The 14,309-nt window shown below is 44.5% G+C and overlaps 1 protein-coding gene across 1 annotated transcript in view; it reads left to right on the forward strand.

Moving 5' to 3' along the window:
* The first annotated feature begins 9,093 nt into the window (after window positions 1-9,093).
* The window catches only part of Dock8 (dedicator of cytokinesis 8), a 203,431-nt gene continuing 198,215 nt past the window's right edge, over window positions 9,094-14,309 (forward strand). The window contains exon 1 of the mRNA XM_038327158.1: window positions 9,094-9,273. Within this exon, the coding sequence (XP_038183086.1) occupies window positions 9,221-9,273 (53 nt within the window). The 5' untranslated portion in view covers window positions 9,094-9,220. The remainder of the gene's footprint in view (window positions 9,274-14,309) is intronic.

Genomic DNA, 14,309 nt, shown 5'->3' on the forward strand with positions numbered 1-14,309 from the left:
ACTACAGACAGTATCTTTCTCTCTTTTCCCCCTGACTCACAGACCCCTTCACCCCATACCCCCGCTCCCACCCCCAGCCCCAAGCCCCTTCCACCCGGACTCACTGTCTTCCCGGCAACTGGAATGAGCAACTTTGCTCAACATGTGCTCCCCGCCATGATGTGTGCTCTGCTCTGCCGGAAGGCCCCAAAGCAGTGGAGTCATCCGCTGTGCCCGGGAATGGCGAGTCAAAACATTTTCTCCTCTTTTTAAGTTCTGCACCTCAGGTCAGAGCAACGCAAAGCAAACTAACATCGCTAGAAACAAAAGAGTAGCGATGTGAGTCCACGTAGTTTGGCGTCAGAATTCAAACGAAACAACCGCATTTTCCTGCCTCCCCCATAGGCAAACATATATTTTCATAAATCATTATGTATATAATAAAAAGAAACTTACCAAATATGCTATGAGGAAGAATAAGCAAACATGTTTATGAGAAAACGATTATTTTATTTATTTTCTTCTTGTGCTCCATTTCAGAAGGCAGCGTAGTGTGGTTGTCAAAGGACAACTTTTAGAGCCAAATTTCCCACATTTCAATCTTGTTACAACCGGTTACTAGCTGTATAGTTGCTTAGTCTATGCCTCAGTTTTGTCCTCTCAAAAATGAAGATGTCATGCCTCTTTCATGTTTTTTTTTAAAGTCCAGAATTAATTGAAATAATATATTCTTTCCTGGTACGCAAGATCTATTCAACTGATACTAATTTTATTATTTGCTCACGTGACTGAATATCCAAGTGCTGCCCAAGGACTTGGTTGGGAATTCGTCTCCTCCCACCTTGGGCAGTTCTCCTCAGAGGAGGCAGATGACCTGGTGGCCACTGAAGGTCACCACAGCTGCAGTGAGGAAGGAAGGCTCTCTTCCATGTGGTTCCAGGGAGGGTTGTGGATTTGATGCTGATACTCACAGATCCTCTGGCTTAAACAATGGGAGACAGGGTGGACCTACTTACTGTACATGGGAAAATACCCGGAGCTACTGAGTAGCACACTCAGCACTCTCAGGGGTCAGAATGGGACATCTACGACACGTGAAGACTGGCTTGGGAGTGGGATCCGAGGGATAAAATGAACTGATTGACTTAGGCACGTTTTTCCTGCGTGTTTCTTTATTCCTTAGGGGAAGATGAGCATAAGGGGCAAGGCATCAGACATAGGGTAAGGGTGAAGGGCATAAGATTAAGGCTGGGGGGGAGGGGGCTGGAGAGATGGCTCAGAGGTTAAGAGCACTGCCTGCTCTTCCAAAGGTCCTGAGTTCAATTCCCAGCAACCACATAGTGGCTCACAACCATCTGTAATGGGGTCTGGTGCCCTCTTCTGGCCTGCAGGCATGCACACAGAATATTGTATACATAATAAATAAATATTTAAAAAAAGATTAAGGCTAGGGCATCAGGCATAAGGGATAAGGAGTAAAAAAGGGGTGATCTCCATAAAGCTTTCAGTTTATATAGACATACAGACAAGTGAACAATCCCATAAGTGGTAACAATAGTATCAAGTGTGCATTTTCACAGAGTCACAAGAAACCTGTTTATCTGTCAAGGAGGCACCTTATGTCTCAGAGGGGGCGTAGCTGTGAAGTTCCCCTGTGGCCCGGAACACAGCTTTGGTAGCTATACTGACCTGTAAGTTTGATTTGCATTAGCATCTAGCTGGTTGAGTTAAAAAGGAACCTCTTCTAGGGACCTTGCTTTTGACTCCAACAGAATGCCCAGGTGAGAATTTTTCTCTCTGAAGCTGCTTTTAGTGACTCAGGCCTTTTCCCTGTCTAAACAGTTAGTTTCCTGGGTTATGATCTTATGTTACTTGAAGCCAAGGTAAAGGCGAATACAGAATATTAGTAGCCTGTTAAGTCAGAGCAGACCAGTAGATTCCACCTTCCTGAGTCTGCTGTTGGAGCAGACATATTGCCTCCTGTGTGAGGCTCCTTTCTTATCAGTGACCATTGTCAGTAAAGAAAGTTTGTGTGTGGGGGGAGCTATTTTCATGTAGATTTTGGCTGTGCGAACAAAGATTTGACTGAATTATTTTCCCACCATGGCTTCATGATATGAGGGAGGTATCCTGTCACCCTACAGGAAAAGTCAGGTTTATACACTGCTGGGGTACCAAAGAAGGAAGAAATGCCACGACTTCACAATAGAAGTGACAGTGACTTATCCAAAGGACAGTGTGCCCATAGCTCCGCAAAAATGAGTTCTCCACGTGGCGTGTATGTATACACTTCCCATGGCTAGCCCAATAGATCTGTCAGCTGTATGTTTACTGTATAATACTTGTGGGCTCACCATAGGGGAAGGAGACAGAAAGGACATATTCTAGCACAATATAGCTTTGCTATATGTCTGAAGGCACGAAGAGGTAGGCAGGAGCTTCTCCTTTAGCATCGTGAGGTCTATAAGAAGTCAGACTAGTACAAACCAATGGGACAATTGTTTCTCCATGTAGATTTGCTTGGCGGCACGGGGGGTGGGGGGGGGGGAGAGGGTTTCTCCAGAAAGAGCTTGTTTTTTTTCCAAAGGAGAATGTCAGCGGCGGCCTGGAAAGGAAGTCTACCACCTAACCACCTAAACACAGGCAGAGATGTCCACTCTCTATAGAAACAGAAAGAACTGGAGGAGTGAAAGGATTTAGAGGATACCTGAGTTCAAACACGAGAACTAACCAAAGGCAAGGAGACTGTTCCTTTCTTTGAGGAGACAGGGAGATGCTGGGGAGTCAGAAGTCAACAGAGCCCCTACAGAACAGTGGTTCTCCACGTGTGGGCTGAGACCCCTTTGGGGGTTGAATATCAGATACCCTGCGTACCAGATATTTACACTGTAATTCATGGCAGTAGCAAAGTTACAGTTATGAAGTAGCAATGAAATAATGTTATGTTTGGAGGCCACCACAGCATGAGGAACTGTATTGAAGGGTCACAGCCTTAGGAAGACTGAGAACCACTGCTGAAGAGTCATATGGTGTTCCAGGCAGAGGCAGCAGTACCTAGACCAGGGGGACCTGCACTTAGACTTACGATACCCCCAATAAATCCCACCTTTCTATGTGATTTTTGAAGCTGTGACAGTAAATTAAATTGTGACTATAAACTTGATTGACATAAGAAATGTCCATAGCAAAACAAAACAAAACAAAAAACCCAACCAAACAAACAAAAAGAAATGCCCATAGTATAGTGAAGCACAGCTCTGGGCATACCCAGGGATAATTAACTGAGGGAGGAGACCTGCTCTAAATGTGGGCAGAACTCTCCCATCCTAGACTGAATAGAAAAGGAAAATCGAGTGCCAGCATCCTCCTTTCTCTGGCTCCTGATTTGCCCAGATGTGAGCAAAGAGTCTCATTTTACGGCCTTGCCCATGAACTGGATCCTACATCCACGCCTTTTTCACTAGGATGGAATTGACCCTCAAACCATGAGCCAAAATAAAGCCTCTTACCATGAAGCTGCTTCCTGTCAGTTACTGGCCACCATGATGAGGAGAATCATACGTGAGTATTACCTAAATTATTTCTCAAAACAACACACATCCCCCCATCAGCACCAGTATGTGTCACAAACTGAGAAAAGCTGCCAGAGCTAGGAGGCATATTGCCCACCACATGCTGTCCCGTAATCTCCTGGATATCAGTTGCATTCTCATTGTGGAATACCAGGCGGAAAGAGATTTTTTTCCCAGAGCAATAACCTGCATATGCAATAAGTAATTGTTTTTGGCATTCAGTGCCTGTTAACTCAGGCTTCATTTTTCTTCACTTTTTTTTTCTCGGAAGGACTTTGGTATCTCCCATCTCGGTGCTTGTGTTGAATACTGTCCTTTCTGCCTGAGATACCCCCAATAACTCTTCTCTGCCTGCTGAACTTGTCCATTGAGTCTCAGTTCCCACATCGCCATGGCAACAAAGCCAATCTTGTTTGGTGTCAATCTCTCTGCCTCCCCTCAAGAATAAGTCATTTCCTGTCTGAGCTTCCTCACTCTGCCAGAGTTTTGTACAGCAAAAGGTTCCTGTGCTATTCCACAGAGCGTGGGCCCCCTTTTCCTTCTCTATGTGTGTCTCATTCCTAGACCATGAGTTCTAGGAAGTCAGAGGACAGTATTGTTCATTGTTTTGTTCCTGCTGTCACCCAGTACATGACTTGATCTATAGTGACCACTTGGAGAGTGTTTGGAGAATAGTAGTGTAGACAATGAGGAAATTCATGTGTTTTTTTAAATGAATCCAAAATCCTTATAATTACAGTATCATGTAGTTTGACTATTCCTGGATGCAGAATACCTACATTTGGATCCAGTCCAAGTCTTATGCAAATAACACTAAAATATATTATTTCCTGGTTTTAACAGACTTTCTCAGACTGCTAGCCCCAGATCATGATATGGAGACTTAGTATTAGTTATGAATGCTCGGCCTTATCTTATGCTTGGCCCGCTAGCTCTTATAACTCATTTTAATCTGTTTTTCTTCATCTATATCTTGCCTCGGGGCTTTTGAACCTTACTTTCATTCTGTATGCCCTACTTTTCCTGCTTCCTCTGCGACTGGCTGGCCCCGGGTGTCTCCCTCTCTTTCTCCCTTGCTCTCTCCCCTTGTTCCTTTCTCCTCAAGCCTGAATTCCTCCTACTACTTATTCTCTTTGCCCGACAGCCCTGCATATCCCTCTACTACCTAACTATTGGTCATTCAGTTTTTTTTTTATTAGACCAATGGGCAGGCAAGGTAAAACAATTGCAACACATTTTTACCTAGTTAAACAAATGCAGCATAAACAAATGTAACACACCTGTACAAAGCTAAAGTAATATTCCACAACAGCTGGTTTGAAATAAGTACACAACAGAGCTGGAAATATCCATCAAAAGACAAATTAAAATACTCAAGAGAACAACACATATTGATCTCGCTACCTTCTGAAAGACATGGGGAACTTGGCCACTTCTACTCAGGTTCATTTTAACCAGTATGTAGTGAATGCGTGTATCCACTTACTTGAGTACCAACTATGTGTGAGACTTTGTTCTGGGCACTGGAGATTCAACCATGAGCCAAACACAAGTATCTGCTCTACTTGTGAGACTTATGTACTATCAGGATGAAGAGTGATCAATTAAAAAACGAACAAAATATCTAACACAATGTTCTCTTGTAGTTGGCCTGCCGTGTACCATGAAAAGTACACTGCCCTCTTACTTTACTATCCTCTAACTAGACTCTCATTTCATTCAGATTCATTTAAACCTTTCAACATGTACATATAGTACACCAGGTCAGGTAGAGGCTACAGAGAAGAACAAACTTGGAAGAGGAGGCAGACAACATTGTGGCAGATGGCATCTGTGCACAATCTGGGGCACCTTGGAAGATTATGGAGATGGTTTTTTGGAAGAAGGGAGGAGATGTAAAAACAGCCTCAGTTTTCTCTATAGACCAATGCTGGTGTATTGACAGTGGCATAGACGTCCTAGCCAATTAAAGAGTGCTGGCAAAGTGTAAAAAGTCCTTCCTCATGTGGGACGTGTAAACTTGTCTCAGACACTGAAGATGGAAGAGAATGGGATGAATTACAGAGACAGGGGAAGCCCCAGAAGAAAGAACACTGTCTTCTCGGGGTGAGGTGTGGATCTGCCCTGCTTTGACTGATGGCAGGCCTACTAGTCACTGAGGAGAGGATATACTTGATCACAGGGCCTGCTGAGAAACTACTAAGGGTAGTTGGCAGGGACTTACCCCAGTGGCAGAGACCAATTAAACCAGAATAAGCAAGGGGTTATAATAAGCAGGGAAGCCATTTCAAGTTTGGTTATCCTGACATGATCTCGTGAGTCAGGATGGAAGCAGGGAGAACACTGGTATGTTTAGAAAGAATGCATAGCAGCCCTTGGCAGGGGATTAGATATGCAAGGTAAAGGTGAGGGCAAAGCTAGAACTGACACCTCTTGTAATTCAGAGAGCAGCAAGCTGGTGATTGGTTTCCAAGACGAAAGACTGGGCCAAAGATGATGTCATGTCATTGGGATCATAGTTAACTTAAAGCTGTAGCCATAGCCTGACCTGAAGGCTTTCTCCTACTACATAACTCCAGAGTTTAAACTTGAGTTACTGGGAAGTACCGCCAACAACAGAAACGAGTGACTGCAGAGGGACAGCTAGCATCCGGTTGCATAGGGGAGTTAGAAGACTTTAGATTTGTGGAGCTTTCAGATGGACGTTTTAAGTGGAAGTGTCAAGATGACGGGCAGAACTTTAGGACTGGAAGTGGCTCTGGCCTTACTGCTCTGTGATCTTGGACAAGTCAACTGTAATCCATCTGATCCTCAATGTCCTCAGATGTAGAGTGGAGATAATGTTATTAATTATTGGTTGTTATGAACTGATTAATTAATTGGTTAATTTATAAAGGGTGCCTGGTTTAAACAGTGCCTAGTTCCAGTGTTACTTAGTTTTTGTTAAATAATACAGGCAAGATGCAATTTAAAGAAACATAAAGTTTGGGAAAAGTGAAATGAGAATTTAAGATAATTGATGTATGGTTGGTTGGTCATGGAATTTGAGGGAGGTTTTTGTGAAGAGGAAAAACAAAATTGAATGACACAATGATCTTGAGAAAGAGGAAGGCCCAGAGGGGCCTGCAAATGAGGAAGAGAAGCCTTGCCGAGCTAGCTCTGCCCAGAGGAAAGAAGAGAGAAGCAGGATAGGGAACTAGAGCGGCAATGAGAATGCAGAAGGGAGACACTGGGCGGCTGCATCTGGAGTTTGCTGGTGAACTCAGAATGTACACAAGAGCAGACAAGGCTATGCTAACTTTATAACACATTCCTGATGAGTTAAGTGACCATTAGGAAGTGTGGAGTTGTTTCTAAGTACGAATTGATAACATAGACAATGATGCTGGTCCAATCTCCATAGTTAGGTAGCAAATACTAAATTGAACGTAGTATAACGTGAGGCAAGATATAGGATTTCATGGCATTCTCCTGACCATCTCAAACAAGGTTCCTGAATGGAAAACTCTGAAAATTTGAGATGTTCTCATTACATTTTACTTGTGTTTGTGTAGAAACAAGTCTATTTTTGTTCTCTATGGGCGTTCATGCCATAAACATATAGAGAGACCCAGACAACTCCATCTGTAAGGGAACCAAAGGCTCTGGTGAAAACTTCTCAATGGATCACTTGTTGTTTACAGATTAAAGATGCATTTATATAATCACTCTTTTTAATATGTTTCTATCCAAATATTTCCTCATAAATTTCATTTTATAAGGTCTTTTTTAGAAGACCTTTGTAAGTCAGAAACAACAGCCTTTTCTTTTTAAAGGCCTTTTTAAAATTTGGCACTGGAGCAGGGCATGGTGGAGTATGCTTTAATCCCAGCACTCGGGAGGCAGAGGCAGACGGATCTCTGTAAATTCAAGGCCAGCCTGGTCTACAAAGTGAGTTCCAGACAAAGAAACCCTGTCTCGAAAAACTAAGGGGGCGGGGAGAAATTGGCAATAGGAATGAAGCCAGACCCTGAAGCACGTTAGGCAAATACTCTACTACTACTGGTCTCCTTAAATTGACCACAATGGCCTTGCACCCAATCTGTTGCACAGGCAGGCCTTGAACTTGTGATCCTCTTGTCTCAGCCTTCTGAGTAGCTGGGATTACAGGTTTGGATTGCAAGTAATAGCTGGTTTTGCTTTGTTACATTTTCTTTTTTTTTAAGGTGTGTTTTTCTAGTCTCTGTATTTTTATGCTATGCACATTGTCTTATGTGCTTAAAGGCATTAGTATGGGGAAAGGAAGAGTTACCTAACCAGCTCTGAAGATTTACTCAACTACCTGCCCAGCCAAAAGCAGAGGAAAAAGGCTGCCAAGAGCAGACAGCATAAGGTCCACAAACATTTTAACATTAGGTTACAACTTAGGTTGCATTAGACCAGTGCTGTCCAGTAAGAATGCTATGTGTCAATGTGAGCTGCCTAAGGATTTCTTACATTTACTTAACTCGAGTCACATTTAATATAGGGAAAAACAAGCTAGTAAAATTATCTTTAATAATGTTTTTCTTTACTTAACAGATTCCAAAGGATTGTTTTTAACATGCAATCAACACAAATATTTATTAAGACTTTTTAAATTATTTTTTTTCTGTACTGTCTTGGAAGCCCAGTGTGTATTTATTTTCCAACCCATCTCACTTCAGACGAAACAAAAATTCAAGTGGTCAACAGCCATATATGGCTTGTGGCTTTCATATCTAGACACTGCAGCTTTGATCCAAAAATACACCCCTTTTGTTTTTTCTAAGGCAAGTTGACAAATAGAGACACACAAAGAGTGTTCACACAGCACAACTTGGACCAAGAGAATGACTTGTAACTGGCATATGCTTTTCCATCCTCATATTTTGGGAATTTTTTCTCCTCCTCTTCCTCCTCCCCCCTCTTTCAGATTTCTCCTATGTTGGTCAAGTTTCTCCAAGTGAAACTAACCTCACTTGAGATACGGATGAATCTCAACGCTGTGTGTAGTGTTTCCTCAGGGGAAAAATGTTTTATCTCCGGTCGTAAAAAGAAAAATTATATAGCTCACAATATTTACTCCTGGGACGGATCTGTTATAATAAAGTGTTCCATGAATGATAATGCGCATTAGGTTGGAAAAGTTGACTGGTGTCCCATGAGATTGCCGTTTTGTTGTTGTTTATAAACTGTCGTCTCCCGGGAATGGCGTCAACCCTCCGGGAGACCCCTCCAGAGTCCCGGGCTGCTGGACCGGGCGCGCGCTGCCCCAGCTGCCCCAGTTGTCCCCCGGCTCCGGCCGCCAGCGGCGTTTCCGGCCAGCGCTCGCGGTCCCTGCTCGCCGCCGGCGTCCCTCTCCACTCTGGGTCAGCGGCGGGAAGCGCGCGCCTGCGGCCGGCGACTCGGAGCATCCGGATCGCAGTTCCGCGCCGTCCACGCCCTCGCCGAGCGCTCGGTGCGTGCCAGGCCGGGCGGCGCTGTGGGCGGCGGTGCAGGGCCCTCCCCCGGGAGCTGCGCCGCCAAGGTGGAAAGGCGGAAGTTTCCCAGCGCGGCTGACAGATGAGGCGGGCGGCGGGCGCGACGGGCGCTGCAGCAGCGGCTGTGCGTTCGGGTCCCGTCCCCCCGCATCCCAGAGAGTCCCGAGGCCGGCGAGCCGCGCGCGCGCCATGGCCACGCTGCCGAGCGCCGAGCGCCGCGCCTTCGCGCTCAAGATCAACAGGTAAGACGAGTCCGCGACGGGGCGCGCGGGAACTCAGCCGCGTCCTCGGTGTCCTCCGTCACCCGTGCCGCTTCACCGAGCAGCCTCTCGCGCCACCTCCCCAACCCCGCGTGGCTCGAGCCGTCCTCTCCGTTCTGACAGGTGGCGGGACCCGGAGAGCGTTGAGCGCACCGAGTGTGCCTGTGCGGTGCGGCGCGCTGGGACTTGTCTTACAAATTGCGCCTTCCTTCCAGGTTGGAAAAGGGGAGAGGAGCGAAGTGGTTGAAATCAGCTTTGCTTTGAAGCAGATCCGTCCGTCTGTGCCAGGGTTAGGGCTCTTTCAACCTCCACTCCCTTTCTAGAAAGGATCTTGGCTTCTGATGACACCGCTATTTTTATTCCTTGGTCCAAAGGGAGCCAGCAATGAAGTGGAAAAAGTGATTTTTAAAATTCTTCATTTAAATGAGCAAAAAAGGGACGAGCCGTAGCTGACATTTAAAGATCTATAGCACTCCAGCCAATTTATAATCGGAGTTGCCCAGGCGACATCTCTATGTGTTGATTGCTCAGAGTTCTCAGTAGACTTGAGCGACAGCGCTTCCTCCACTGAAAACTGCTGACACGCATTCAGGGGCATTTTTGCCTTGACCTGGGAAATCTAGACTGCCTGGTTGAAAGATAACGTGGAACTCCACTGTGAAGGGCAGCCCTCTGGAGGATTTCCAGTTTGTTTTGTTTTTGTGTTTTTCGATTGAGCTTGTGGGAAGTTGATCCACAGTAAACTCATCTTCAAGCTGCTAGAGAGTGAAGCTTGAGCCACCAGGTATCACCATCCTTGAATAGTGTTCAGTTAAAGACTTCAGAGGGCCTGTGGCGCTGCACTGTGTAATTGTTAGCAAATCATTTGTCTGACGTCACTATTTCTTCTATCAAATTAGTTTAATTATTAATGTGGACTATATACAAATGTTGCAGGCTAAAGGGTGCTGGTCTAAAGCCATAAATCATATTACATAGTCTTCCTGCAGGGACTTATTTTCTGAATTGGGGTTTCATGGCTGTTGTGGGGGTAGTAAGGGCTATGCATAGGAGTTTTTGGTGGATGTCATGGTGTTTTAGCTGCTTCTCCTTACTTGTCCCTGTCCTGAGAAAGAAACAAGTCAGGAAGCAGGAACAAGGGCAGGAAGATGATAGGATTCAGGTGGGGTGATACTGATCTAAAGCGAGTGACCCAGGCCTAAATTAACCCTGCAGGCAATCTTACAAGGAGTTATGAGGTTGGTGGAACCCAAGGGTTAAGAATAAAGGACTTGAGCCTGGCGGTTTAATCCCAGCACTCAGAGGCCGAAGCTGGCGCATCTCTATGAGTTCGGGGCCAGCCTGGTCTACAAGAGGTAGTTCCAGGACAGGCTCCAAAGCTCCAGAGAAACCTGGTCTCAACAAAACAAAAACAAACAAGAGAATTAAGGACTTGAGCCAGATGTGGTGTTCTTGCCTATAATCCCAGCCCTCAGGAAGCTGAAACAAGAAAATCACAAATTGAATGCCAGTCTAGAGATCTTGCAACAAACAAACAAACAACAAAACAAAAACAACCACCCAAACAAAACAGTGTTAGAAAAACCAAGAGCCAGGGTACAATCAAATTTGCTTACAAATGGGCTGCTTATTGCAAACTAACTATATAACGTTGGGCGTACACATTTTAAATTTTTCTCAACTTTGGCCCCTCCCCCTTCTCTCTGTCTCTCCAAGGTCTCACTTTGTAGCCCAAACTGGCTTTGAACTTCAAGAAGTTCTACTGCTTCTGCTTCCCAATTGCTGGGGTTGAAAAAAAAAAGCCACATCTGGCTTTTGTGTAAGGGGGAGTAATCCTAATTTCTGATCATAGTTTCTCCCTCTTCTGCCTGTGAGGGGAATTGAGTGAAGAAGCAGAGTGGGGACAGAGTCCTTATAATGCCTGGCTCAGAGTAAATGCTAAGTCACTGTTAACTCCTGTAATGGTGTCGCTAGCCTCATCCGGGGCATTGTCATCTTTAATGTCACCATCTCCGAGAGTCGAAGAAGAAAAATAAGGAAAGCTGAAGCTGGAGTATTTTCTTGGCAGAGATCATTTAGGGGTGGGTATGGGGATGCTAATGCCCCCTGGAGCTTTCCTGGGATTGATGCCTCTCACATATCCTATACTGTGCTGAGAACCTCAGATATACTCAATGGAACAGAATGTTTGTTCTAATCTGGCCAAGAAGTGCCCACCCAGGAAAGTAAAATGCAAGATGTTTTCTAATCTTCCGGAGAGACGATAAATTGCATTTTTCTGTTCTGTGAGTTTTCTTTATACCCTTTATACTGTTCTGTATATTGGGTGCAAGAATTACTCTAAGGGCTTGGCAGGAATAACTTTCAGAAGGGTGGATTAATAAGAATGTGCCTAGTGGCAATATAACATTAAAACCCACCACTTAAAGATCACACCCTGTGTTTCAGATGTTATCACAAAACCTTAGGACACCCAAGTCATCTTGTACAGACGCGTTTAGCTTTGCCAACTTGACACAATCCAGAATCACCTGGGAAGCAGTATAATGATGGGCTCTCTCCATTGGTTTTGCCTGTGGGCATGGCTGTGTTAGATTCTCTATTGTTATTTGATGGAGGAAGACCTAGCTGGTGTGGGCAGTTCATTTCCTGGTTGCATTACAGTGAAGAAAGCTGACTTAAGTAAGCCAGAGTGTGTCTATGCCCCTTTTGTGCTTGGTCGTGGGTATGATGAGCTGCTTGGGTTCCTGCCTTGACTTCCCCAAAATGATGGGCTGTGACCTGACATTGTAAAGCAAGTAAACCCTTTCCTCCGCCTAAGCTGGCGATATTTTACCATGGAGAGGGAAATGAAACGAGAATAAAGGGGGAAAGTAAGCTGGAGATGTAGGTTGCACAAGGCCTTGGCCACGCTGTCAACAGTGGCCATCAGGACTGCAGCTTGCTTAGGACAGCGCTCTTTGTTAATAAGTCTGTCATGTTTTGATCCATGTGGTATGAGAATTCCCTTTAAAAGCAAAGAATTAACTTTTAAAAATCATTTCAGTAACGCCGTTGACAATTCCGTTTCTGAGTAGTGCGGAGTATGTAAACAATGTGATGGTTTGTGGTGTGAAACATGGAAAAAAAATCTTTGACTTTACATGTGTCTATCAGTGTTTAAAATAGGTCAAATTCCAAAAGTAAGATTGTGTTGAAATATGGCCGTTAGGACTTTTAGTGCAAGTTCCTATTTTCACCTTTTTATTTAACAATGATACTCCTTATTTGTCAGGTGAACCACTGTTCTTTCTGTCGATGAGATACTGTAATTTGACATACTAAAAATTATAACTGCAAGGAGCTCGGCTCTGTGCCTCAGCTTCACCAAGGCATGAGTGGTCTCTTAGTCTGTGAAAAATGTTCCCCGCTGCGTTCAAATTTCTGTGGCTTCCTGCAAGCAGCATTGCCCAGTGCAAGGCCAGGGCCAAAGCCAGAGGAAGTTGAGAAGGCTGCCAGCAGCTGTCTCCCCATGGTTGTCTGGCTCTCTCATGCTCTCACAAGCCTAGATTCAAGTGCTGGAAGCTTTGAGGTAGGGTGTGCTGGGAGCATCCCGTGTGACGGTAGCCCTTGTTGTATGTGATGTTGTATATTGTTGTGTAGATTGCCACATTTCTCCAGAACCTGTAGTTTAGAGCCATAGAGCACAGAACTCCCACTGAATTGTTCTGAGTTGCAAGAGTAAAGTTAACTTCCTGGTGAACAACATGCATTTGTCTTGGGTTTAGTTTTTCCCTGATTGTCATGCAGAAGAGAGACAAGATCTGCATTAAGTAGTCACAATCACGTTGTGTTTGGGGTTTTAGGAACTGGAACTGCTGTATTGAATGTATCATAGTCCTTTAGGGAGTATTCCTTTGTTAATGATTTCTTTGATTACTGGAAGTTTCTGCTTTTGTAGGTGCCGGAAATTATTAGTAAGACTGTGAAGATTCATTAAACAATACCTTCATTTCTTTATCCTTTTATGCAGTGTTGGGTATTAATCCTAGTGCCTTATGCATGCTAGGCGAGTGTTTATCACCAACCGTTATCCCTTATCACTTGTTTCTTTCAAACACAGAATAGGTGCAGAACTTTATCTGATGTTAAAGAAAATAAGAACTTTGGATAAAAAAAGAAAAATACATAAACTGTTGGGGGTTATTAGTAACCTTCTGGACACCCAGGATTGAACGAAATAGAAGATATGACTTTTATAGTTCTTACTGTATTAGTTAATTTCTGTTGCTGTGATAAAATACCGTGACCAAAAGCAACTTACAAAGGAAGAATTTAATTTGGCTTATGATTCCAGAGAGAGAGAGTCCATAATGGAGTCGGCGGGGGTGGGGGGAGATGGAGGAGCAGCATGGCTGCAAGCTATCAGAGCAGGAAGCCAAGAGGTCACATCTTCAGCTGCAAACACGAAGTAGAAACAGCAAACAGGAAGCGGGACAAGGCTTAAACTTTCAAAGCATGCTTCCTCCATCAAGTTTACACCCCCCCTCCAACAGATCTGCCAGCAGGGGATCAAATGTTCAAATGCCTAAGTTTGTGGGGAACAGTTCTCACTCAAAAGACCACACTTACTATGTGGCAGATATGGACCTAAATGTTTCTATCATAACTCACCCACTTCTATGAATTAGGAACAATTACTTTCTTCACTTACAAATGGGGAAAGAGAACTCAGACAAGTTATGTAAATTCTCATTCACACTGCTGATTCAGGTCAGAGCTGGGATTTGTATTCAGTCTGTCTCCAGAATCCCGCCCTCCTACTCAGCACACCATGGTGTGTCTTGGGTTTGTTTTAAAATAAAGAAGTAACAATATTTACTATCTACTAAGTATGGTGTCAGACAGCCAGAATTCCAGCATTGGTGAGGGAGACGCTCTCTAGCCACCACCCCGATGAGGAGCTGGCAGCTGCTGATAGCTACTGGAGCAGGGAGAATCATTCTTATTTGAAGGACCAGTGGGAAGTCCCACACCCA

The sequence above is a fragment of the Arvicola amphibius genome, chromosome 1, assembly GCF_903992535.2.
Source record: "Arvicola amphibius chromosome 1, mArvAmp1.2, whole genome shotgun sequence".
Taxonomy (NCBI): domain Eukaryota; kingdom Metazoa; phylum Chordata; class Mammalia; order Rodentia; family Cricetidae; genus Arvicola; species Arvicola amphibius.